This window comes from Nycticebus coucang, chromosome 20 (assembly GCF_027406575.1).
Source record: "Nycticebus coucang isolate mNycCou1 chromosome 20, mNycCou1.pri, whole genome shotgun sequence".
Taxonomy (NCBI): Eukaryota; Metazoa; Chordata; class Mammalia; order Primates; family Lorisidae; genus Nycticebus; species Nycticebus coucang.
The window spans coordinates 65,109,612-65,135,817 of NC_069799.1; the positions used below are offsets into that span (position 1 = coordinate 65,109,612).

General features: G+C 49.8%; 2 protein-coding genes across 2 annotated transcripts in view; both read left to right on the forward strand.

The window, feature by feature from the left end:
• Window positions 1–20,357, forward strand: part of IL2RA (interleukin 2 receptor subunit alpha) — a 45,483-nt gene extending 25,126 nt beyond the window's left edge. Inside the window, exons 2-9 of the mRNA XM_053573275.1 lie at window positions 1,078–1,272; window positions 3,038–3,148; window positions 5,171–5,386; window positions 6,713–6,784; window positions 7,108–7,179; window positions 7,860–7,926; window positions 14,070–14,120; window positions 20,319–20,357. Coding sequence (XP_053429250.1) covers window positions 1,078–1,272; window positions 3,038–3,148; window positions 5,171–5,386; window positions 6,713–6,784; window positions 7,108–7,179; window positions 7,860–7,926; window positions 14,070–14,094 — 758 coding nt within the window. The 3' untranslated portion in view covers window positions 14,095–14,120; window positions 20,319–20,357. The remainder of the gene's footprint in view (window positions 1–1,077; window positions 1,273–3,037; window positions 3,149–5,170; window positions 5,387–6,712; window positions 6,785–7,107; window positions 7,180–7,859; window positions 7,927–14,069; window positions 14,121–20,318) is intronic.
• Window positions 20,358–20,956: 599 nt separating this feature from the next.
• On the forward strand, window positions 20,957–22,368 carry LOC128572789 (lysosomal-associated transmembrane protein 4B-like). Its single transcript, XM_053572876.1, has one exon. It carries the CDS (start codon window positions 21,137–21,139, stop codon window positions 21,776–21,778), a length of 642 nt encoding a protein of 213 aa, XP_053428851.1. The 5' UTR covers window positions 20,957–21,136; the 3' UTR covers window positions 21,779–22,368.
• The last annotated feature ends 3,838 nt before the right edge of the window (window positions 22,369–26,206 follow it).

Here is a 26,206-nt window from a genome sequence, read left to right on the forward strand (position 1 = left end):
GCCCATGGAGCCCATTCAGATTGCTTTGGTTTGGTCCATTCTTGGTGAGAGATGAGCTGCCCAAGCTCTCTCCACCTTCAGTTCTCAGGAGAGAACTGAGCCAGCTGGGGAGGTCTTCAGGATGCCACGCAGGATGACAAGATGCTGGGCAGAGTCTGAGGGCACAGAGAATCTTCCCTCAACCTCGGCGATGAATACGCCAAAGGCCGACCCACAGCAATGAGTATGGCACCCGCCCTGACAGTGTCCCACCTGGGTCGGGGGTGGAGTGGCTCGCTGCAACACGGGCTCCCGCCTTCTCCCCTCTTCCCATCTCCGTTATTCCCTCATCCACCTCCTTTATCCAGCCTGCGAGATTTTCCCCCCAAATCTAACCTTTTGAAGCAGGAGAACTTGTTGCAAATTATGGCATGGAATTATTTTCCAGATTAAACCAGCTCCATTTTTCCCCTTAAAAGACAGATGTTTGGCCACTGCTTCTGGTGTCCTTAGTGGAATACACATGTCTGTTTTTCAGGCTAAGAGTGAATAAGGTCTTCATGGTAAGAGTATACGGCAGACTCAGAGGTGAGAAGGTGGGCAGGAAGCACACTTCCTACTAGACAGTCGTCGAGCCCCACTTTATAAATACTTCTCAAAACGTGGTGCCAAATCAATTATAGAAGATCTAACAGTCTTATTTCCTGAAATGTGCTTTGCACAGACGCATTTTGCCCCTCAATTACATTTATATATATTTCCTCCCTTCCTTTCCTCACAATTCCTTGGCCCTCCTTCCTCTTTCTATATTTGCTTGACTTGGGCACATCAAGAATGAAACTTCATTCGTTTCTACTCATTTAGTTTGAAAAATATTGCATTTAGTTGAAATTGGTTGTTGTTAACTTTCAAGCCAGCTCTGCTGCACGGGTTTGTAAAGAACCATGGTAGCAGCGTTCACTGCTTCCTGGGAGAAAGCTCGGTATACGTAAATCCTTTAACTAAAGTGAAGAAATACATAAGGAAGTCATTGCATGATTAAATATGTGAGCGTTTGCCTGGGGCCTCCTGGACTCCTAATATGCTTCTTTGTCTCAGCAGAGCTTTGTGAAAATGACCCCCCGGAGATCACACACGCCACCTTCAAAGCCTTGGCCTACAAGAAGAGAACCACATTGAACTGTGAATGCAAGAGAGGTTACCGCAGAATAAAAAGTGGATCCCCCTACATGCGCTGTGCAGGAAACTCCAGCCACTCTTTCTGGGACAGCAAGTGCCAGTGCGTGAGCTCTGGTAAGTGGCTTCTTTCATGACGACCAAGAGAAAGGGAACCCACAGCAAAGAACGGGCCCGATCTACAGGAGGACTAATTTTAGTGGTTCCCAGAATATTCATTCCCTAAACAAATACAAGTATCTACTAGTTCAAAAACCATTCTAGGCAATGGGAATCCTATAGACATAGCCTATGAGGTACTTATATTTGAGGCAGACATTAACACCAATAACTACTGAAGAATTAAGAAATAATTCTAAAGTCTGGGCACGGTGGCTCATACCTGCAATCCCAGCACTATGGGAGGCTGAGGCGGGTAGATTGCTTGGACTCAGGAATTCAAGACCAGCCTGAGCAAGCTTAAGACCCCAGCTTTAAAAATTAGCCAAAGGCCAGGTGCAGTGGCTCACACCTGTAATCCTAGCACTCAGGGAGGCCGAGGCAGGTGGATTGCTTGAGCTCACAAGTTCAAGACCAACCTGAGCAAAAGCAAGAGCCTGTCTCTACTAAAATAGAAAAAAAAAAAAAAAAACAACGAGACAAGAGGATCACTTAAGCCCAAGAGTTGAAGGTTGCTGTAAGCTATGATGTCATGGCACTCTACCCAGAGGCAACGACTTGAGACTCTCAAAAAAAAAGAATAGCCAGGTGTTGTGGCGGGTGCCTATAATCCCAGCCACTTGGGAGGCTGAGGCAAGAGAATTGCTTTGAGCCCAAAAGACTGATGTTACTGTGAGCTATGACATCATGGCACTCTACACAGCATGACAGAGTAAGACTCTGTCTCAAATAATAGTAATAATAATAATTATAATTCTAGCTCATGACTTTGTGAATGTACTGAATTGTACACTTAAAAATTTTTTGTTATGTGCAGTTTATGAAAATTTTGAAAAAATAACAACAAAAAGTATGGACATGCTGTAGAATATTAAAAATCATACCAATCCTAATGGGGGGTCTCTGCCTCTCCATTAGGCTGAATTAATTCATCTGAGACTGTGCTTTTGCTACTGAATTTTCCATTTTTAACCCTGAAAGCTCTCTCGCACAGCCCCAGGTTCCCCCTGGGTCTCTTATTCACTCTGCGATGTTAGAATGGTGGATTGTGGTGGGTTCACTGGCCTCTTTGTTTCTGAGTTATGGAGGAGGTGTTGGTCAGCAAACCTCAGCTCGCAGGTGGACCACTGAGTTGGAAGCTGGCTGCTCTGCCGGGGCACCTCGCGGCTTCCTTCCTCGTTCTGAGCTGGAATCCTCTCCCCTCCTCACTGGGGCACTCACACTCAGCCCCTTCGCCCCTCACCACAGAGAGGGCTGTCCTAGAAGTTCCTTTGTGCTGCCTGGAGATCGCATTCCCCAGCTTCATCCATCCTGAGCAGCTTTAGGGGATCCAGTGAGCTGTGGACTCAGAGCCCTTCTAGTTCTGGACACATGTTCCCACGCACATCGTCCACAGAGGGAATGGCAAGAAAAGACCTCCCGCTGGCGAGATGTGCATATGCAAAAAGGTTTTCCACTGAAGATCTTTCAGAAACACATGGTAGGCGTTGTCGTTACACACGTGACAACCGAGAGGCCGTCACCCAGATACCACCAGGATGTCATGGGCACTAGGGAGATGCCATTTTTGGTGGATGGAGACACAAGCAGTGTTTCCTTCCTTCCTTTCTTTTTTTTTTTCTTTCTGTTGTTGTTGTTGTTTAGGTTTCATTTAGGATCGGGCAATATTTTCTGCTTTAAGCATCTGTGAAGTTATTTGCTGCATTTCTCTCCTGTTTTCTAGCCCCTCAGAACAGAACAAAAGGAGTCGCACCGCAGCCTGGAGCGCAGAGAGAGAGCCCAGTCTCGGGGATGCTGAGCCCCACGCAGCCCGTGGACCACGCCAGCCTTCCAGGTAGGCGATGCACCTGCACAGCTGCCCACAGGCGGCTCCCTGAGCTGACTTGCCTTTGCATACAGCTGAGGTTCCCCTGAGGAGGGGTCTGTCCCAGCACCTGCAAGCTCACACGTTCTGCTCCCCACTGCCCAGAGCATCATGTGGGCACAAACCAGCAGGTGTCTGCTGGCTTCCCTACTGGCTCAGGAGCTGCCCTGCACCCCCCCCCCCCCAAAGCCAGCTCAGTTCGGTTCTACAGCATGTGTCAGGACTAACCGTAGCACGTGCTGTGCCTAGCTGACGGGAAACACAGTCAGGGGCGTGATAACAGCCCCCGCCCTCACAAGAACCTTTCCCTTGAGCATGAGACATTGAACCACAAGCAAAACTGTCCAGGCAAGGTGTTTCCTACAGAGCAGGCTCACATTATAAAGTGTGAGAGTCTCTAAGCACGCCCCAGCTGATGGGCTGCAGCTGAGCTGGCCCTGGCTGCCTCTGACCTGCCCACGGCATTCCCAAGTCACACCAGGTCACAAGGACAAGAAGAAACTGGTCCCTCTGGGAAACACGGAGCTTTCTGGGGACCTGCTGAATTTATGAGACCCCCAGAGTCCTCTGGTAACTTTACAACCTTACAAAGAACTTGATCAGATGGAAGCAACAAGTCAGGATGTGGGCAGAGTCACTTCAAGTCACTGAAGAAACAACTCTGAGCAATCACAGTGGGACACGGTCAGGCCTCAGGGCTCCCGCACCCGATGATGGAGCTTTCTGTTGACAGTTTATTTAAAATTAGCTTGTATTTATTTATAGCTCCCATCATTATTTTTTTAAAACCCACTCTGGCACCATTGCTGCAACACAATGTTCCTAGGGCTCTGGCCCTTGCCTGTGTCCTGGCATGGAGTTTCCAAGCCCATGATCCTTCTGCTCCACTCTCTCTGTACTGCCCTCCACAACCGCTGGAGGGTTTCGAAGAGGTCAGTGTGTGCCCCCTCGCTCCAGCCCGCTGGTTCCAGCTGAGGGTGCTGCACAGACTGACTGTGTTAGGATGTTTTCATTTGAAAGCAGCAAACCCCATTCTGACGGGTTCAGACTGTGATGGATCACAGTAGCCATCAAACAGCATTTCATTCTGAACCGAAAACTCAAGCTCAGTCACGATGTGCAGGGTGTGACATGGTGAAGCCAGCTCGGGGGATGCTCAGAGCCCTGTGGGACAGAGGCTTGTCAGGGCACTAGCAGAGCTCAGGGCAGAGGACCTCAAGGTCAGAGCTCATGTGCAGCTTCATGGTCTGGGGTCAGAGGGCACAGACAGCTAGTTCCTTACATCCAGACCTGGTGGCGGACTCTGAGGTTGAGTCACAGCAGGACATGATCTCTGAGGCCAAAACTCCATCACATGTGGGCTGCAGTTGGATAAGTGGAAAGTTATTGAGCTTGGCAAGTTTTTGGAAGTCTTGGCAGGGCTCGTGGGACCAAGCATCAGGCACAGCTTGATCAGAGGCCTGCTGTTTCTCTGAGAATCCCCCAGTCCTTCCCTCCCACTCTTTGGCTTTGCCCCCGACCTAGCCTCCCACCATGGGCCCGAGTCGGCCACCAGCTGCCACCTGAGAATGCGTCTCCTTACCTCTCTCTTCGTACTTTCTTGGCCAGATTGGCTTGAGCCTGCCCTAAGGGCTCAGTTGAGACTGCCCTCCACACTGCCATCCACTTATCAAACCCTCAGTGTCACTCAAGAGCTGGTGCAGGTGCGTCCACCCAGGGCAACACCATCAGCATGACTTACCCAGAGCCCCCCCAGGCGTCGGTTGCACAGCAACACGTGTCCTCCTCCCTAGTCGACTGTCCCCGGCCTTGCAGGGGTGATGGGGTCTCTAGGTCTTCCTGTGTGGCCTGTAGTAGTTGCTGGCCATGTGTTGGCACAACGAAAGAATGAAAGAACAAGAGAATAAGAACCAGGTCCAGTGTCCAGCGAGGGGCAGCCTGGCCTCACCTGCTTTCCCCAGGTGCCTCCAGAACCTTCTTTCCCTCTGCCAGGTCACTGCAGGGAGCCTCCGCGCTGGGAGCACGAAGCTACAAAGAGGATCTATCATTTCGTAGTGGGACAGATGGTTCACTACCAGTGCGTCCAGGGGTACAGGGCTCTGCAGAGAGGTCCTGCCCAGAGTGTCTGTGAGGTAGCCTGTGGGAAAACCAGGTGGACACGGCCTCGGCTCACATGCGTGGATGAAACGGAGCCCAGCCCATTTCCAGGTAGGGCAGCTCCCTGCCGGGGTCCACAAGGCTGCCTTTCTCAGCCAGGCAGACAGGTAGAACTCCTGACCTCACCTGCTGTGTGGCTTTGGAGAAACCCCTCCATCTCCCCGGACATCCATTCTTTCTCTTTCAAAAAACAAGACCTGGCTCGGCGCTTGTGGCTCAAGCGGCTAAGGCACCAGCCACATACACCTGAGCTGGGGGTTCGAAACCAGCCCAGGCCCGCCAAACAACAGTGACGGCTGCAACCAAAAAATAGCCAGGCATTGTGGCAGGTGCCTACAGTCCCAACTACTTGGGAGGCAGAGGCAGGAGAATCACTTGAGCTCAGGAGTTGGAGGTTGCTGTGAGCTGTGATGCCATGGCACTCTACCCAGGGCGACAGCTTGAGGCTCTGTCTCAAAAAATAAAATAAAATAAAAACAATAGACCAGATGGACCCTGGGCCCCTCGTGTACCCTGAGTCGGGGGAGCCGGCTAGAGATGGAAGAGGAGGCAGGCTCTGGCGAGGGTTCCACAGCACCCCGCATGCTGCCTCTCGTCTGCCCGGATTCCACCCTTTCCCTAAGACACCCAGGTTTCTGCTAGTTCAAAGGGAAAGTCCGGCCACCCACCCACACATTTCACCTTTTACTGGTGACCGTGTAAATCCACGATTGTGCAATGCCCTGTGTCTCGTCCTTGTAATTCCCCATCTGAGCTTTGCTCAGAGTGCAAATGTGCAGAGAAGAAGCTTCTCAAGTGCATATCTTGGTTCTGAAATCACACTGGTACTTCTACAATCCAGAGTTCCTTAGGTCAACCTGTGAATGTTCCTGGTTCCTTGCTCACCCTCATTCCTCACGCCCCTGTGTTCCTCCTGGGCCCTCTGGAGTTAGCGCTGCTCTCCCTCGACTGGCTTCCCGCAGGCCAGGTTGCACCTGCCTTTTGCACGTCAGAGGCCAGGCAGGGCAGGGGACTGACCACCTGGGCGGTGGGGGGGAAAGCCATCCCTGTGGGCGTTCCTCCTTCATCCAGGGGTTTGGCAGAACGTGCACAGTTACGGCCCATCTCCAAGTCACAGGTGGAGACCAGGGCAGGGGGAAACCCGGGGAGCAAGCAGTGCTTAGTGCTGCAAGGACAGCCAGGATCTGGGCTAGGATTCCCTCGCACCCATCCTGCCGAGGTTCCTTCAGTGCTTCCCAGTGGCCCTGAGGTGGAACCACGTGACCTGGTGTCCCCAGAGATGCTCCCAGCCCCGTGAGCCCCCCAAGGGGTAGGTGAGTAGGGGTGAGCCTCCAAGTCCTTGGCTTAGCTCTTCACATTGCTGTCTCCCTCCTGCAGGTGAAGAGGCATTTCAGACAAGCCGTGAAGACCTTCCTGAGAGGGAGACTTCCTGCCCCCTCACGACAACAGGTACGGGAGCTCAGCCACCGCAGTCCGACCTGAAGGGTGATTACCAGAGGCAGCCCTGGGCAGATGGGCAGAGGTGGCTGCAGCGTGGACAGGAGAAGCCTGCCGGGCAGCCCCCTCCTCCAGAGCAGGGATAGGGTGGGCTCCCCCAAATTAAGCACCAGGAAGAGGAAACACAGGACCCGGGTCTCCAGGCACGGGTCTCCCTGCTTCCCTCTTCCCAGACCCTCAGCTTCCAATCCACGCTGAAGCCCTGTTCCCTCCTGCCTCCAGGGGCCCTCACTTGACCGTAACCCGAGCACCTCCCTCCCACTCTCTTTTCACAGATTATCAGGAATATACAGAAGCAGCCACAACCAAGGAGACGTTCCCATTTACCACAGAGTACCAGGTGGCAGGTGGGTGGCGATGGTTGTAGACAGAAGGCACCCAGGCTGAGATACGGGCAGGTTGGCCAGTCGGGTGGTTGAAACGACCCCTTCCCACTCTGCACAGTATTGACAAGACTGAATGAGTAGCCAGAAGCTTGTGCCCCAGGAGTCAGGCCCAGCACCCCACAGTGAGGCTTGGGCCAGTTCTGCCGGCTCAGAAGCACAACAATCCCCCATGGCCTCTCTTAGGAATAGAAGGCCGGCAGCCAAGTGGACAGGGACAAGAGACAGGGGACAGGCTTCCAGAAACCCTGTACTTGCTTCCTCATTGGGAGGAACAGGCTTTGAGGCTGGGTCTGCCTGAACACTGAGAGGCAGCTGCCCCCAGAGCCTCAGCGTGACAGCGACGGGAAACCACGGACATGTGCAAGAGGCACCCATGTGTTTATCACTGTCTCCTTATTTCCATACTTCCTTCACTGGGCGCAGGCCTTGCTCACACCCTCCTTAAATGAGGACTGGCCTCTGAACCTTTCTAAAGCTCCTCTCCCCTCCTGGAAGGCCCCTGCGGAGGTCTCTGTTCTGAGGAGGGGAGCAGACACTGCCTGTCAGCCTTGGGGACGGTCTCCACCTGTCCTGGGGCCCAGCTCCTGCTGCCCCAATGCCACACACAGGGCCCCTTTGCTGAATGATCTCTCTTTTGACAGTGGCTGGCTGTGTCTTCCTTCTGTTCACCATCCTCTTACTGAGTGGGTTCACCTGGCAGCGGAGACGGTGAGTCCAACCTTACCAAGGAAGCTTGTCATTAAAGAGCAGTACGGGGCTGGCGTGGTGGCTCAAATCTGTTATCCCAGGGCTTTAGAAGGCCAAGACAGGAGGATGGGTTGAGGCCAGAAGTCTGATACCAGCCTGGGACACATAGTGAGACCCCCCCCACCTCTAGAAAAAAATTATTTTTATTTAGCTAGGCTTGGTTGCCTGAATCTGTAGTCCCAGCTACTCAGGAGGCTGAGGCAGGAGGATCATTCAAGCCCAGGAGGTTGAGGCTGCATCAAGCTATAATCAGGCCACTGTACTCCAGCCTGGGCAACAGAGAGAACCTATCTGAGGAGAGGAGAGGAGAGGAGAGGAGGGGAGGGGAAGGGAGGGGAGGGGAGAGGAGAAAGGACCCAACCCTTTGCCCAGTCCAGCCCCATCCCTCCACTGACCACTCACAGTGTAGAGAATGCACAGGGAACAGCCAATCACGTCTCCCCAAAGGGTCTTTCTGAAAGAATTACAGCCCCAGATAAACGGGAGAGCAAAGGAAAACAACATTCGCTAAGTGCCCACTGGGTGCCAGGCCCAGTGCTTATCTCAAGCACATTATCATAGAGGATCTTCCCAGAAACCTTTGGAATAGGTACAGTCCAGAGAGATTCAATAGTTGAACAAGATTACAGGGCAGAGGCCAGCCCTGCAGCCTGAATCTAGAGCTCCGAGCTCTCCCTGTCCAGCCCCTGCCTGGAGGGGAATAGAGCAGCATCCACAGTGAGCGCTTCCTGTCCTCAGTCCTCTCCCACCTCTGCACACACTCACACCAGCATCCCCTCAGCCAGCAGCATCACCCCGGTGTGGTCTAATTTGCACTAAGTCAGGTTCTCAACCCCAGGTGCTCACTAGAATAGCCAGGAGAGAGGCTTAAACTACCAAAACTTGGGTTCCAACCAGACCGTCTCACGGCGGACCCCAGACCCCAGACCCCAGCTCTTTTTTATTCTTAATTGAGGTAATGTTCACCATCGTCAGGTGCACAGCTCAGGGGGGTCTTAGTCTGTTTTGCGCTGCTGTAACGGAACACCTGAGACTGGGTAATTTACAAAGTGCAAAGACCTATTTCTTACAGTTCTGGAGGCCAGGAAGTCGGAGACCAAGGGACCCACACCTGGCCAGGGTCTTTATGTTACGTCATCCCCTGGCAGAAGGCGGGAGGGCAGGAGAGGGGGGAGCAAGAAGGCCGAACTCTCACACGTAAGGGACCTGCTCCCCCATGAGCAACGCAGCCCAGTCTCCAAGGCAGAGCCCTCAGGACCCACCCTGAAGTTTCCACCTCTCAGCGTGGTTACATCGGGGCCGATATTCCAACATGGGGGACAAGATTCCAACACACAGTCTTTGGAGGACACATTCAAAGTATAGCAAGTGGCATTTTGTAGGCTCACAATGTCATGCCATCACCACCATCTAATTCCAGAACACATCCACTGCCCCAGAAGGAAACCCAATGGTCTCAGTTCCCCAGCTCCCCCAGCCCCTGGCAACCACTACTTGATTTCCCATCTCTGTGGATTTGCTACTCCGACACTTCATATCAATGGAATCCTGTAGCCTTCTATGCCCACGGCGTTAGCGCTTTGGAAACGGCCTTTGGATGCATTCAGTACCTCTGCACCTGGCTCTGATAGCCCTTTAGTTCAGATTCGAACATGCATTAGACTGAACTGGAGGGACACAGAGGGATGGGGTGGGGCTACGCCCACTTCCCTGATCAGCTCACTGCACTCCGTGTGCATCAAACATCACTATGTGCCCCGCAAGTAGGGACAGTTTTATGCCAACTGCAAAACACCTACAGATAGGATCACCTGGGGTGCTCGCTCAAGCACAGGGTGCTGACCCACCCCCAGGGTTTCTGGTTGGGATCTAAGAGTCTGCAGTTTCCCCAGCCACGCAGATGCTGCTTTTCTGGGGACCAGACTCTGAGAACCACCCCACTGGGCTGACAGGACTAAGACTCATGAGAGTGAAACCTTTTCACAGGAAGGCGAGTTTTCCTGGGAAAAGCCGATTTCTCCCTCCCTTTCAAGGGTCCTCAAACTACGGCCCGTGGGCCACATGAGGTGGTGTGATTGTATTTGTTACCGTTTTGTTTTTTTACTTCAAAATAAGATATGTGCAGTGTGCATAGGAATTTGTTCCTAGTTTTTTTTTTTTTAACTATAGTCCGGCCCTCCAACAGTCTGAGGGACAGTGAACTGGCCCCCTATTTAAAAAGTTTGAGGACCCCTGTGGCAGAGACCCACTACTTCTCTCTCTTGATGATCTTCAGGGCATTCCCCACCCCGGCCAGAGTGAGGTCCTGCCAACCCTGAGGGCGACTCCCCTGAGAAGACGCAGACCTGCCCCCACCAAACCAAAGCTCTTACGCCCTCCAGTGAGCCCAGCTAGAGAAGACAGATCACATTCCTTCCCTTGTTATAATGACCTGGTGGCCCACAGTATACTCCGAATTTTCTTCACGTGCATTAAAGGATACAAGTTATCCCAGTGCAAATGATAAGGCCACCAGGGGAACTGGTCATGTCGCTGGCCCCCTGCCCATTTATCCCAGTGTCATTTTAGCTGTACACGAGCTGACGTGTGCAGAATGCTCCCGTATTATTGAGGCTCCGTCCTTCCTCGGGGGTGACCATCTGACAAGGCTTAATATCTCGCAGGAGTGTTTCATTTGGTAGCTTGCAGCCCAACAGCCTCAGACAGCCATGACAAGGCTATTTGAGAGTGGTAACGGCTCAGTGTTTATGTCGGGAAACAGAGAAATGCAAGAAACTATACACGTTCCCACAAGGTCTCCCAGAGTTACAATCTTCCAGAAGACTCCAACATAAATCTTGAAATGATCCCCTAGTCAGAGTTTGTCAAAAATCCTTCCTCTTAGAATCTAATATCATCAAGTGGTGCCCTCTTGTGGCAACAAAAATCCTGCATTTGAATTACTAAACCATAACTACCCTGTTTCCCCAAAAATAAGACTTATTTTAAGGTGTGCTCCCAAAAATGCGCTAGGTCTTATTGTCAGGGGACATCTTATCTTTCCTGTAAGTAGGTCTTATTTTTGGAGGATGTCTTATTTTCGGGGAAACGGGGTATATCCTAGCCAGAGTTTTGCTTGGGTTTGTGTGTGTGTGTTGTTTGTTCTGTTTTGTTTTCTGAGCAATTACTAGGAGCCAGTGGTTTGCCACAGCAGACTCTCACTGGCTCATGACAACAATAGTTAAATCTTCAGGAATTTGGTACACTGATTAAGCATAGCCATCGTTAAAAATTAATAATTCAGGGTGGCGCTTATGGGTCAGTGAGTAGGGCGCTGGCCCCATATACTGAGGGTGGTGGATTCAAACCCGGCCCTGGCCAAACTGCAACAAAAAATAGCCGGGCGTTGTGGCAGGTGCCTGTAGTCTCAGCTACACGGGAGGCTGAGGCAAGAGAATAGCCTAGGCCCAAGAGCTGGAGGTTGCTGTGAGCTGTGATGCCACAGCCTCTACTAAGGGCAATAAAGTGAGACTCTGTCTCTACAAAAAACATTTTTAAATTAATAATTCAATAAGTGATATTCAATTATATTCAAATTATATTCAATTACATTAAAAAAATAGTTGTATTTTAAAAAGCAATACATGCTTAGAACTAATCATGCCCTAATTATTTTGTTGCATTTTACTACTGTCTTTACCCCCAGTGTTTCTTATACTAGCTGTGGCTGTGTGGTAGAAATACTACACGGTGGTGGCTACCACACTGTCAACTTCGTGTGCAGTCATGTCACACGGGCAACTGGAAACTGGGCACAGTGGGAGTATTTACACCAGGGAAATAGGTACCTTCCAAGAGCTGCTTGTTAAACCTTCCCAGCACACCTGTGCTCAGCCTCGTCCAGGGCATCTCTGGGCAAAATAGGAAGAAACCAGATATTCCCATGGAGCTAAGTAAAGAGTAGAAAGGGTCTCAAACGATACCATCCATTGCAGTGGCCACTAGCCACCTGTGGCTATTTAAATATAAAGTTAAATAATTAAATAAAAAATTCAGTTCCTTGGTTTCATAGCCACATATGGCCGCCTTATTGGACACCAGAGTTACGAAAGGTTTCCATTGTCTCGCAAAGTTCTGTAGGAATGAGGAGTTTCAGTTCATGCAAACCTCTTAGCCCATTACTTATTGTTATGATCCCTATTCCATAGTTATTATCGTTCATGTACTTTTTTAAAAAAAGTATAGAACATGTTCTAAGGGCCAGGTGCCCAAAGATGAATATATCATGAAGCCTGCAGACTAGTAGTGGAGAAGAGGAACAAAAACACTAACTTCAAATGAAATTTGTTAAAGCCTAACATTGAGGCCTGCACAGAGTGAAGAGAGAGGACCCTACTCGGGGTTCAAAGAAAGCTTTAGAAACGATGGTGCCTGACATGCACAAAGCCAGACCAAGAAAAGCAGAGAGTGGTATCTAGGCGAGGGAGTGTGAAGAAAGGGAAGGGTCCTAACCTGGCACTGGTACGTGGGAGAACTGGGTGTGCCGATGCCGTGCCACGGGGCCGTGGTCGTGGAAGACGCAGGAGCCAGGGCCAGGCTGGGGATCTAGGAGCTCATCCTGAGGGTGACAGAGAACCACAGAACACTTTCCTTAAGAGGCAGGCAGTGACACTGGCCATTTGAATGGTCAGGCTACAACACAGAAGCTGTGTGTAGGTGGGTCAAACAGGGGTGACAGGTTGACCACATCGTGGTGGAATAATTTCACAGAGGAGATGATGACAGCTCTCAGTAGGTATGCGGATGTAAGTTAAAAGGGAGAGAAAGAATCAAGAAATGCATCAGGAAAGTCAAATAAGCAATATTTGTGGCTGAGCAGAAGTGAGGGTTAAGGAAGATGGAGGAGTCAGGGATGAGTCTGATACTGAGGGACTGACAAGCGGCCCATCAGTCCAGGTCTATGAAGCCAGCTGCAAGTCATGTCTGGGAAGTGCTCGAGCCACGGCGGCCTCTGTGTCTGTGACTGGGTTTTTTTTTTTTTTTTTTGAGGGTGGGGAGGGTTTCAGGAGGTTTCACATTTACATGTTTCCTGAAAGGGGAAGTTGTGTAGGAAGAAGGGCAAATAGACCAGGAACGAGCGAGCTCTTCTCTGTCCTGTGGCTGGGAAGAGAAGCTTGTAATCGACAATGTCACAGTGGGACCCACAGACCTTAGTTTCAGGACCTAGACTCAGATTCCACACCTAAGGTTACAACCAGCACGTCCCTGTGTATGGCAGGGTGTGCGTCTAGACAGGTTCCCCGTCAGGAGAGAATTTACTTATGACTGATCTAGGGGCACAGCCACTTGGAGATGCCTGAGGGCTTTTGCCTTGTGGGGACTGGGAGTCTGGCTAAGGTATAAAGCTTTGACACAGGTTTGAAGTAACAGATGTTCATTTGGAACAAGGCTTAACTTCACCTTTGGAGTAAGAAGTTTAAGTGTCGTGAGATTTTTTTATTTTCCTTTACAACTCCCAGGTGTCAATGTGGGTGATAGTGGGGCCCTGTAGTCACCATATCCTAGAATGAAAATTAAAGTGAGGATTTCGAGTGAGACATGGTGTCTCATGCCTATAATCCTAGCACTTTGGGAGGCCAAGGTAGGAGGATTGCTTGAAGTCAGGAGTTCCAGACCAGCCTGAGCAAGAGACCCCATCTCTACAAAAAAATTAGAATATTAGCTGGGCTTGGTGGTGGATACCTGTAGTCCCAGCTACTTGAGAGGCTACAGCAGGAGGATCACTTGGGCCCTGGAGTTTGAGGTTGCTGTGAGCTGTGATGACACCACAGCAGAGCCATGCTGAAGTCCACTCCCTCAAGACCTACTCAGCCCCCACATCCCTAACTGCCTAGCCTTGGGGGCAGCAAGGACAGGGGAGGCTTCCCTGGACTGAGAACCACAGGGCTGAGGCTGGAGAGACCTCGAGGTCAGATTTCAGCATTCAGGAAGGTAACGGTATTAAACCTTACCTTAAAGAGGGTGGAATTAAAAATTAATGGGTCTCTTGGGTCTGAGGTGCACTGCTCTGCTCACATTGATCTGGGGGGGACCGTGTTTTTCTTGGTATTATTCTGTCTCTACAGGAGGAAGAGTAGAAGGACAATCTAGAAAAACAAGAAAACAAGAACTTTTGGGTAAGAAGCCAAGAACAGCCAACCAACAGAAGCCACGAACTCGAGCAAAATCGAAGATAAACCCTCACCGATAGGTGTCTCTTAGGATCACTGGGTTTTAGAATGATCTGAAGTCACATCACAGGCCAGGCCAGGCCAACCCCATCACTGAGCTAGCTCTATGCTAGCTCCACACCACAGTTCCAACGTCGTTGAAGGAAAAGGGGGAAAACAAGGCAGAACTCTGTCTTATCTCCATGTGTGTGTGTTCATGAACACTTGAATGGTATGGAGCTCTCCACAGTGTATAGAGAAAAGTAGCCTTATGTGAACGTCGTCCCAACTTTCCCATTTAGGAATGTCAAGTGAAGCCCTAGCACTAATGTAAATAGACACATGCACACACAAGCACACACGTACATTCATGCACACACAAGCACACACTAGCACACAGACACATACATGCACATTCTCCATTCTTGTGTAAGTAGGCCTGTCCAGGTGGAGGTCCCCAGCCCCTGGCTGACCACCTACTCTCCAACCACATTCCTTAATGCACATCCTTCAAGAACTCCAGGGCTCCAAGTCAGCCTCCTTCTACTAAGTTTTCAGTTTTGAATCTGTGAGGAAGAGCAGAGGCCAGGGCAGAATCATCTGTGGGTGACAGGCTAGCCAAGCCCTTGAGTCACAGTGTCTGGAACAGAAGGATAAACTAGGTCTAGGCAATGAATTGTACCTAATCAAAAAGTGTTAGCTGTACTAGCAGTAGTGGTAGGCGTCTTTAAGAGTTTGTTTCTTTGGGATTGCTATAAATGGTGTTCTGGACTTGGCCTGCACTACTTGATGTTTACGGACAGAGACAAAATGTGCATTGGCGTACATTCCCAGTAAGTGCTTAAACACAGTGAAGATGAATCCAGACATTCAGTGGAATATAGGAAGGAAAGAAGAAGGAATGAAGAGGGGGCTGGAGGGAGACAATGCTGACAGAACTAGGGGGCTCACAGGTGTCCTCAGACAGCACGGAACCGTTCAGCACATCAGCACCATGGGGCCATGTGGTCACACGGACGCTGGGCACCCAGGCCCCTGGGCCAGCAGGTGTGGGCAGGAGCCCGAGAAGCCACGTTTTGACAAGTGCGCAGGTGATGCTGACTGATGCTGCCGGGACCCTGCTCTGAGAACCGCGGCCCGGCCTCTCTGCACACCGGCCTGCCCTCCATTCCTGCTACATAAACCAACCTCGGGAGCTGTGGCGAACAGCCTTACCCTCGACTCAGGTGTTCCAGTTTAACAACATGGCATGACAAGGGAGATGCGCAGAAAGGTTCTGCCGTATTCATTCCCGAAAGGGCAGGAAAGCACCATGAGGATAACGGGCAGCTTTCAGCAGGGCCCAGATTTAAAGACCCATTTTCTGTCTTTTCTGTGACCAACTGAGTATAAACCATATTTTCCCTCACCCTCAAGGGTATGTCTTCTGAGTGAAATTGAGAAGAATCTCAGAGCAGAAAAATATGTTTTTTTAAGTCTTACCTGAGTGAAATTGAATTAAATCCTTGTTACTCATTTTGGGTGGGTGGGGAGCTCTGAGGTCAAATCTTCATCCACAGTAATGCTAAGAGGTGATTGACCTTCTTTACTCTGCTTCTCACACGAGTGTGTGGAGGAATTTTCCAGAAGCGATGTGGTATGTGACGTCATCACTCTGCAGTTCACATACAATGAACAACGGACGCCTCTCTGAGGAAGACACCAGGTATCCCCTGCATACGCCTTAGCCCAGCCTTCCTGCCCCAGAAACGCAACTAGTGTCTGGGTCCTGGCAGCCGACAGCTGGATCTGCGTCCCGTGGTGAGCCCCGGGGGGCAGAGTTCCTGGTCCCCAGGCCTCACAGTGAGGGGTTGCAACACCTCTCAGTTCTCTTCCCGTGATCATTTTACACGTATGTGACACGGCTCCTCAAGGCAGACCTGCACACAGAAGGCTCTGGACTTGCTGTGACAGGAGGGTAGGCGAAGAGATATGTGTGGGCAGACTTGGAAATGAAGGCAGCAAAATGTGCACTCTGCGCAACCACCGTGTCATGGGTCTATGGAGAGGAAGCTCCTGGGTGCCCACCCGCTGGTGCCAAGACACTGCATGGGGGCGTAAGACCAGAGAGGGGACGGGATCCGAGACGACGGGGAGAACTGGTTTCCTTCCCACCCGCACCGCTCTCCACCCTCGCTGCAAAGGAAGAGAGCAGTGGAGACGGACAGTGAGGGCCACACCCACGCCTGTGCTTCTCGCGGCTGTGTAGTTTGTGGACCCAGGGAAGGTTCAGGGGCACGGCACCCATAGAATGGAGGCGTCCAGGCATCAGGGAGGGCCAGGTGGTGTTCAGGGGTACAACCCCTGCACCCCTCGAAGTAGAGAGAGCAAGAGAAAGCCTCAAGCAGCTGCTGAGTTTCTCTTGGGTAAATAAATGTGTCCTGAATGGGATGCAAATGTCCCCACATGTCTAACACTGACGAGTGGTTAACAGCATGAGCGGGCATCTTCCAGGGTAATTAGCAAGGAAGGAGCCAGGTTCCCTGCCACAGGCCCACAGCAAGGGCTAGGGTTAGGGTGAGGGTGAGGGTGGAGGTGGGGGTGGGGTAGGGGTGAGGGTTAGGGTAGGGTTAGGGTGGGGTGAGGGGTAGGGTGGGGGTAGGGCTAGGAGTGAGGTGAGCGTGAGGGTGATTGAGGGTTTGTGTTAAGGTGGGGGTGAGGGGTGGGGGTGAGGCGTGGGGTGAGGCGTAGGGTGAGGGTGGAGGTGGGGTGGGAGTAGGGGTAAGGGTGAGGGTGAGCGTGAGGGCTAGTGTTGCAGTGGGGGCGAGGGGTAGGGTGATGGGTAGGGTGAGGGGTTAGTTGGGGGTGGGGGTAAGGGATAGGGAGCTGCATGGATGTCCAGGGAAGGGCAGGTGCAGACCACCTGCCAGGGCTGTCCCTGGGACTACTCAGACCTTGGGGACATTGAGGACAAAAAGGAAACCTTCCCACCTCCTACAATTGGTGACACCAGTGCCCTTCCCTAGAGGGGCTCCCTGGCTGCTGGAGCCCTAACAGTGGGTACCCAGGGAAGAGAGGAACGAATACCTGGCTGAGTTAATAACTGGCCTGGGAGATGGCTGAGGCAAACAGGCTCAGATGAAGGGCACCTGGCCCACCAGGAGTTTGGAACGGGGATTGAGCTGCGTGACCCTAACGGATGCTCCTCGCCCTGGGTCCAGCAAGCACAAAGCCTGCTCACTCTACCCAGAAGAATCAAAAGGCATCTTTGCTCCACAAAGCACATCTCTGGGGTTCTCAGTCTTTCCTTTTCTTTCCTCTTCTCCAAACATCCCTGTCCCCAGAGACATCTCAGGGTTAGCCATTTCAAACTGACCAAGAATCTGCAACAGCGTGAAGGAACCCTGTGAGACCACCATGCTGGGGGTGAGCAATCACCCTGCACCTCTAGATGCGCAACTGAGCAGCCCGCACCCCATGTGCTGGAGAGCTCAGGGCCCGAGCCTTGCTCTGGCTGCAGTGCGGGAAGTGCTGTGTGCTCTGTGCGCTGTCTCTGGCTGCAGTGCGGGGTGTGCTCTGTGCGCTGTCTCTGGCTGCAGTGCGGGGTGTGCTCTGTGCGCTGTCTCTGGCTGCAGTGCGGGAAGTGCTGCGTGCTCTGTGCGCTGTCTCTGGCTGCAGTGCGGGAAGTGCTGCGTGCTCTGTGCGCTGTCTCTGGCTGCAGTGCGGGAAGTGCTGCGTGCTCTGTGCGCTGTCTCTGGCTGCAGTGCGGGAAGTGCTGCGTGCTCTGTGCGCTGTCTCTGGCTGCAGTGCGGGAAGTGCTGCGTGCTCTGTGCGCTGTCTCTGGCTGCAGTGCGGGAAGTGCTGCGTGCTCTGTGCGCTGTCTCTGGCTGCAGTGCGGGAAGTGCTGCGTGCTCTGTGCGCTGTCTCTGGCTGCAGTGCGGGAAGTGCTGCGTGCTCTGTGCGCTGTCTCTGGCTGCCGTTCTTTCTCTTTTCCTCCTTGGCCAGCAACTTTTCCAGATAGAAGTTTTTCTGACAGTCTGGATCTCAGTGTGAAGCCGACATGGAGCAGGGTGTTAGCCCAACTTCAATGGAATGTAGCTGGAATAAAAAACAAACTTTTGTTCCAGAAACCACAGATGTTTGTCACTGAAGCCCCACCTGCTGGTTCTGACTGATACTCAACTTTCTGACGGTGCCCAAAAATTGTGGTTCTTATTTAACATAGAATAAGTCAGGCCCCACCTACTAGTTGGCAAGAAAACATTGAAACAGAGTAAACAACATGTTCTATCCAATGTAAACAATCCCCGTGGACATTGTTCAGCTTCTTTTAAACAAACAAACAAACAAAAAAAAAACCATGCTCAGTGGCTAAGGCGCCAGCCAAATACATCATACCTGGCAGGTTCAAATCCAGCCCGGGCCTGCCAAACAACAATGACAACTACAACCAAAAAAATATCTCGGCATTGTGGCAGGCACCTGTAGTCCTAGCTACTTGGGAGGCTGAGGCAAGAGAATCGCTTGAGCCCAGGAGTTGGAGGTTGCTGTGAGCTGTGATGCCTCGGCACTCTACCCAGGGCAACAGCTTGAGGCTCTGTCTTAAAAAAAAAAAGAAAGAAAGAAAGAAACATTTTACCACCAAGTATACTTCTTTGACATATTTTGAGATGGCTGTCCTGCGTCTCATAGACAGAAGTGATGCTGCAAAGGTGTCCTTTATTGGGGGAAATTTGCATATGTGTCAAAAATCTAGTAATACAGCCAGGTCCTCCTTAGCAGGTCTAGAAAAGGTGGGCTGAGCATCTGACACCTTGAAAGGTCTGAGAAGAAACCATTTACCATCCAGTGCCTCTGCCGGCTGCAGCCTGTGGGTTTCTTTCACATGACAAGACACCCTTTACCCATCAGGCTGGACGCAGTTGACAGGGGAGATTAGGAAATGAACATTTCAGGCTGTTAGCCTGGGCAAAATAGCAGGGTGTATGGGAAGAACAGTGGGACTTAGAAGCCACAGCCCACATTCGGCACAGGAGTAGTGGTGGAACACGACTGAATGGGAGTAAAACTTCATTTTATCCTTGGAGGGAGATCGCCAGGGCCACCACAGTAGTGATACAGAGAGGTGTCAGGCCACGCTGAAATTATTTTCGACAGTGACATTTGTAGATACGGTAATTTCAGAAGCAATTACTACCAACTACTTGGATTCACTGCCTCTGTCGAATTGAAAACCCAATTGAACTAATTACATCCCCAGAGTTTGGGGGAATTTATCAGAAGCAGGGAGTGGGCAGCCCACAGGCAGCTTGAATATTGCCTTGAATCAGTGATTCAAATAAATTAGTGATCCATTGTACTCAATACTAATATGAAGCCAGTAGACAGTCTGTTACACACCCGAATAAGAGAAAAATTTAAATCAATTCAAGGTGGGGGGGTGAGGGAACAAGGGGGGGGAAGAGAGGAGGAGGGTGGGGGGTGTGCTCCCACTTAAAGGGCACAATGTTAAGGTGTATGGCACACTTCTTGGCAACAGGACACTGTTATAAGAGGGAGTCTTCCTAACAAATCCAAGCATTATAACCTCTTTGTACCCTCAAATTAACCTGAAACAATAATAAAAATAAAAAAATTAAAATAAATTGGTGGAATGCATCACACACTCAGCCGCGGTAGTAATTAGGTTTCTAGTCCACAGCCCGTAGCCTACAGAGTAGCAAAAATTGTGAGCATGAGTATTTTCCTGCTTCAGAAAATCTGGAGATAAGGAGAGCTCTGTAGAAATGATGGAAAAGTTGGAAAGACTTTATGCGTGAATGTACCTAAATTATGGAGCACAGATGATTGAGCAAATGTGTCATAAGACAGTGTTTTTCAAAAGCCACTAAGATCTGATCCAGAAATTAAATGTTATAGATCATCGATAGAACCAGATATTTCCTCAGTTACCGAAATCATAAAGATTTATCAGTAAGGCTGGGTAGATAGCATGACGAGCCGGAATTTTCCTTCTCAAGTCAGAGTAAATGAACCAGGTTAAATGAAGAAATGACCAATATGAATGTTTTTAAGGATAAATAATTAGAATAACCTTATTTATGTTATAACTATTATACTATAAATTTGATTATTGATTAAGCTCATGTATAATAATAACAGGTTTCTCTCTCTTTAAAAATATAGCATCATGGCTGGGCGCAGTGGTTCACGCCTGTAATCCCAGCACTCTGGGAGGCCAAGGCAGGTGGATTGCTTGAGCTCAGGAGTTTGAAACCAGCCTGAGCAAGAGCAAGACCTGTCTCTGCTGAAGATAGAAAAATTAGCCAGACGTTGTGGCAGATGGCTGTAGTCCCAGCTACTCAGCAGCCTGAGGCAAGAGGATCACTAGAGTCCAAGAGTTTGAGGTTGCTGTGAGGTATGATGCTAGGACACTGTACCCAGGGCGCCAGATTAAGACTGTGTCTCAAACAAATCATTATATGTTCTATACAAATCTAATACAAGGAAATCTCTTTGAAATCACTGAAATGTAATGAAGATGTGGGGAACGGCTTTCAATATGTTAAAATTGATGAAAAGAAAGCATATACTGTGTTTTTTTTCCTTCCCTCAGAAAAAGGAAAACACCATGACTCATAAAAAAATAAGTTTATAAGGAAAAAAAACCCAAGCCTATCGGGAATGTAGTTTCTCTTTTCAGGCATGTTGTTGGGATAAACTTTAGTTGCTAGAAAGAAAAAAAGCAAAAGTAACAATGACAAACAAGGCAGACGTTTATTTCTCTTTCACTTTTAACAAGTGCAAAGGGCGTGCCCCGCCCGCCGCCCGGATCTCTCCCGGGACCGCGGAACGAGGAGGCCGCCGGGGTAGGCGAGCGGGCCGGGGCCGAGCGGACCAGGCGGCGGCAGCAGCGGCGCGGAGGACCCGGGGAGACGCGCTCAACGCTCCGGAAAACTTAGGCGCGCACTCGCGACACCGCGCCCGCGGCCGGGGCGAGGACGATGGTCGCGCCCTGGACCAGGTTCTGCTCCAACAGCTGCTGCCATGTCCGCACTGGCACCATCCTGCTTGGCGTTTGGTACCTGATTTTATTGAGCGCCCTGGCTGAGCCAGACCAGCGTCACTTTTCAAGTTCTGAACTGGGAGGTGACTTTGAGTTCATGGATGATGCCTGCATGTGCATCACTATTGCTATTTCTTTTCTCTTGTTTGTGGTATATGCAATGGCTACTTATGGAGCATATAAGCAACGCGCTGCCTGGATCATCCCCGTCTTCTGTTACCAGATCTTCGACTTTGCCCTGAACGCCTTGGTTGCAGTCACTGTGCTGGTCTATCCAAACTCCATTCAGAAGTACATACGGCAGCTGCCTCCTAATTTTCCCTGCAAAGATGATATCATGTCCATGAATCCTACCTGTTTGGTCCTTATTATTCTTCTGTTCATTAGCATTATCTTGACTTTTAAGGGTCACTTGATTAGCTGTATTTGGAACTGCTACCGATACATCAATGGCAGGAACTCCTCTGACATCCTGGTTTATGTCACCAGCAATGACACTTCGCTGCTGTTACCCCCGTACGAAGATGCTGCTGTGACGGGCCCTGCAAAGGAGCCGCCACCACCTTACGTGTCAGCCTGAGCCTGAGAGTGGGGTGGGGCAGAGAGCAGCAGCTTCGCTTTTCATATGTCTTCTATTATTTCACTCTTGAGATGAGCTCTCTGAGTTTGTTGCTGAAATGCTACATTGTAAAATTTAGATGTTAATTTGAAACCTCGTCTAGTTTTAAACATATGCTTTAGCTGAAACACTGTGGTAGATTAGCTGTAGAATTCTTCTTGTCAGGGTGGGATTGTAACTGGCTTCACTAGTCTTCCCCAGGCAATGAACCCTCCCCAGGGTCAAGGGGATTTTGAGTCAGAGAAGTCTGCCTTTGTACCTGCTGGGCCCCAACTTGGGCAGTGAGTCCTATTTTTTCTCTCTGTTCCGCTGTTGATGTTGGAAGCCATATAAGGCACAGCTTGGCCTTACTTCCTCTTTAAGTAAAAAACAGTTTCACCTTTATCTGGTAACTTTACCTGGCAACTAGCCAACCAATCACCTTATGCCCCATCTTACTTACTCTAGCCAATCCCCAGTTAACAACTCCTCTGAACCTCCCAACAAAACACACCCACCTTCCCCATAATGCTTATAAGGCACAAGTTTTTTCAATAAAGTTTGAGACTTGATCAGAAAACTGTCTTGTCTCCCTTTCTCGCGCCCCTTGTTTGTTTTTCTCCTTTAGGTGGTTCCTGCGCCCCCCCCCCCCGTTGCTGTCCCCCGGGTCGGGACATCCTGGCACCCAACGTGGGGCCATCTGGACCCCCTGGAGGAGAACGCTTGCCTACGGAAGCCCCAGTCAGGCACGCTTCAGAGCTGCAGCGAGGACCCGCGTGCACTCCCCATTCAGATCGCCTCCGTTCACCAGCCGTGAGACGGATCGGAAGATAAGGTAGGCAAATGATAACTTACAAGATTTCAAACATTTCACCCCTTCGTCTTGGCTGTTATTATTGGCTCTCCCGGATCTAATCCACTTACCAAGCTCACAGCGCCAAAGCGGGGAAGGAGGAGAGGTACCCATTTTGGCAGTAAGAACTCCAAAACACTTGGACTAGTTTTTCTGCCTAACACTCTCTAACAAACTCTGAGCTCGCTACGTCTTATACGGTCGTCCACCTCAAGGGCACCCCCAGGCACGCTGCCTCCCAAAGGCTAAGCCTGAGGGCGGTAGGCAGCTGTCCTGCCTGAGAGGGTCCGAGCGGGCGGATTATACCTGCCGACCTATGACACGCGAGCAGAGATCGTAAGGCACAGAGAGAGTGGTCACAGAGAAACTTAAATTCTGAGTCGACTGGAGACTTGCTGAACCGAAATCCTGGGAGAGCCATCCAGTCAACATAATGGGGAATTTGCTTGGTACACATGAAATGTTCCTTGACGGTTTCAAGGGATCACTCAGAGTGCGAGGAGTAAGGGTTAAAAGAAAGGACCTTAAAGAATTTTTTAATTTTATTCATGAAACCTGCCCCTAGTTCCCTTTAGAGGGAACAATCAGCCAAAAACGCTGGGAACGAGTAGGAGATGCCTTGCAGGACTTTTACCACACCTTTGGTCCTGACAAAGTCCCAGTTACAGCCTTTTCCTATTGGAATTTAATTCATGACATGTTAAAAGTTCATTCACTAGATCCTGACATTCGAGATGTCATCAAAGTAGGAGAAGAAGTCCTTAAAGAGGCTTCTCGCCCTCCTTCCACCTGCCCCTCTGTCACGGTAGAAATTCCTGATAACCCCCCAGTTTCCCCTAAAACCCCGAACAGCCCTGACAATGCTCCTAAAACTCCAAATGTTACCAACCCTTTCCCTCAAAAACCTTCATCTCCCAAACTCTACCCATCGCTCATTTCTAATAATCAAATACCTCATTTAAACCCTGAGGAAGAAGAATCCCTAGAAAATCAGGCTGTCCATTACCATAATAACCCCTGGGGCCTTACAGCCCCTGTCATCAATAACCCCCCCCATAACCCACACTCTTACAACCTCAACACCTCAGTTATTCCAAAAGCTCCCTCTATACCCAATAATCTCCCACTTGACCCCATCCGACAAGCAAAAACAACACTCACTCAAGAAGTCTCCTCCCTCAAAGAAATATTACAAACCAAGCGTGAGCACCTTCACCTTATTAAAGAAATTCAGGCCCTTGAAACTGAACTTTTTAAACTAAACCCCAACCTCACCGCCAATAATCCATCTCCCTCACCACCACAAAAAATAGGGAGAACAAAAAGGGCCAAAGACAACCCCCCTGTTCTTACATTTCCAGTCACCGTAGCCAAAATTCTAACCCTGCCATAATATTCTTTACCTTATTAAACACTACCCTAGGTGGCATCGGGCCCCCAATTACCACAGAACAACTACTCCAAAAACTATATGGGGCACCTTGTGACTGTAAGGGAGGAACAACTACAATAATACCCACCTCCCATACTAGCCAAGTTGATTGCAGCGGCAAAACCGCCTATTTAACTTTCACATCACAGATAGGAGGAGGACATAAACAAAACTGGCAGTGTGTTAATGCACCCAAAATAATACTCCCAGTTCAAAACGAACCAGGACCTTGTCCCACGGATTGCGAAATAACCAATCAAATGCACTCTATGTGCTACAAAAGTGTCCAGCAGTGCACCCACACAAACGGCAACACATATCTAACAGCCATTTTACAAAGAACTTATTCTGGCTCCTTTGGAGGTGAGCTTGATTCTACTCATAACCTGGGACACTCCAAATATGCCCAAGCCTCCTGCTTAGGCACTATTGGCAAAAATGTTTGCTGGCCACTAAAACCACCAATTCACACATCTGATGGTGGTGGGCCATCAGATAGAATAAGAGAAGACGCAGTTCAAAAACAAATTGAAAAAATAATTAGAGAAAAATATACTCCCCTACAATACCACCCCTTAGCTTTACCTAAATCTCGAGACATAGATCTCGACGTCCAAACCTCTGATATTTTAGAAGCCACTTTCAAAGCTAAATAATTCCAACCCAACCCTCGCGGAAAACTGCTGGCTATGTCTAACTCTTGGCACACCTATGCCCCTAGCCCTACTAACAAACACCTCCACTTCACATCTAAACAACTCACATCTAAATTATAGCGACAGTCTACCTTTTAGAGTCCAACCTATAGAATTTACAAAAACCCCTTGTATATACAAACCTCCCCAGAACAATAATTATGATGTAGACTTAGGAAGCATCACCTTCACAAACTGCTCCTCCATTTCTAACAACACCTCACGCTGGTACCCCCCTCCCGGACATGTTTTTGTACGCAGAGGAAATTTGGCCTACACGGCCCTACCAGATAACTGGACAGACCATTGCATAACCGCCCAACTACTCCCTAATATCTCTATTATACTAGGAGATCAACCTGTTCCTCTCCCCAGTCTTGATTATATAACTGGACATCCACGCTCTAAAAGAGCTATTCAACTTATCCCACTAATAGCAGGACTAGGCATCACTACAGCAGTAGCCACAGGAGTTACCGGAACAGGAATATCTATACATTCCTACCACAAACTGTCTCGTCAACTAATAGAGAATGTCTCAGCTCTTTCTGAAACAATTCACGATCTTCAAGATCAAATAAACTCCCTAGCAAAAGTAATCCTACAAAATCGTAGAGACTTAGATCTCCTCACAGCAGAGCAGGGAGGTATCTATTTGGCTTTACAGGAAAAATGCTATTTTTATGCCAACAAGTCAGACATTATTCCAGACAAGATAAAAAACCTGCAAGACCAGCTCAAAGAAAGAAGAAAGGAACTTCGTGATAACCCCCTTTGGACAGAACTCAATGGACTTCTCCCTTATCTCCTCCCACTCCTGGGCCCCTTGTTAGGTCTTCTATTAGTCCTTTCCTTTGGCCCTTGGCTATTCAAAAAGGTCACCACCTTCATTAAACAACAAATAGACTCTGCACTAGCAAAACCAATTCAAATTCACTACCATCGCCTGGCTTTATCTGACCAAGAGGCCGATTATTCCTTATCTCATGGCTCCCCCTCATAATGAGGACAGTGTATAGACCAGAGGTACACTTACCCATTCCTGATAAAAGGAAAAAAGGGTATGGGCACCGAGTTGAGTGCACAGCAAAGCATTGCAAGAGAAGGTCCCACAATCCTTCGACCTCTCGATCCCAAGGAGAAGTCAAATGAAGGATCAGACCCCCTCTGATTTTTCTCTGAGAGCAAACCTGGCTTGCATAGAGGTTAGTATCAAAAATTTCACTTACCTCTCCTCTCCAAAAGATACTGCAAATAACAAATGTGGATCTGGGAAATCCACGAGAAGAGCCAGGTCACTACTCCCTCTCTCGGTTAATGCCCACCTCCTTAAAACAAAAAGGGAGGAGATGTCGGAAGCCATATAAGGCACAGCTCGGCCTTACTTCCTCTTTAAGTAAAAAACAGTTTCGCCTTTACCCGGTAACTTT

Bases quoted from the DNA above. Each gene is read 5' to 3' on its own strand.
- LOC128572789 (XM_053572876.1), top strand. From the start codon at position 21,137: ATGGTCGCGCCCTGGACCAGGTTCTGCTCCAACAGCTGCTGCCATGTC.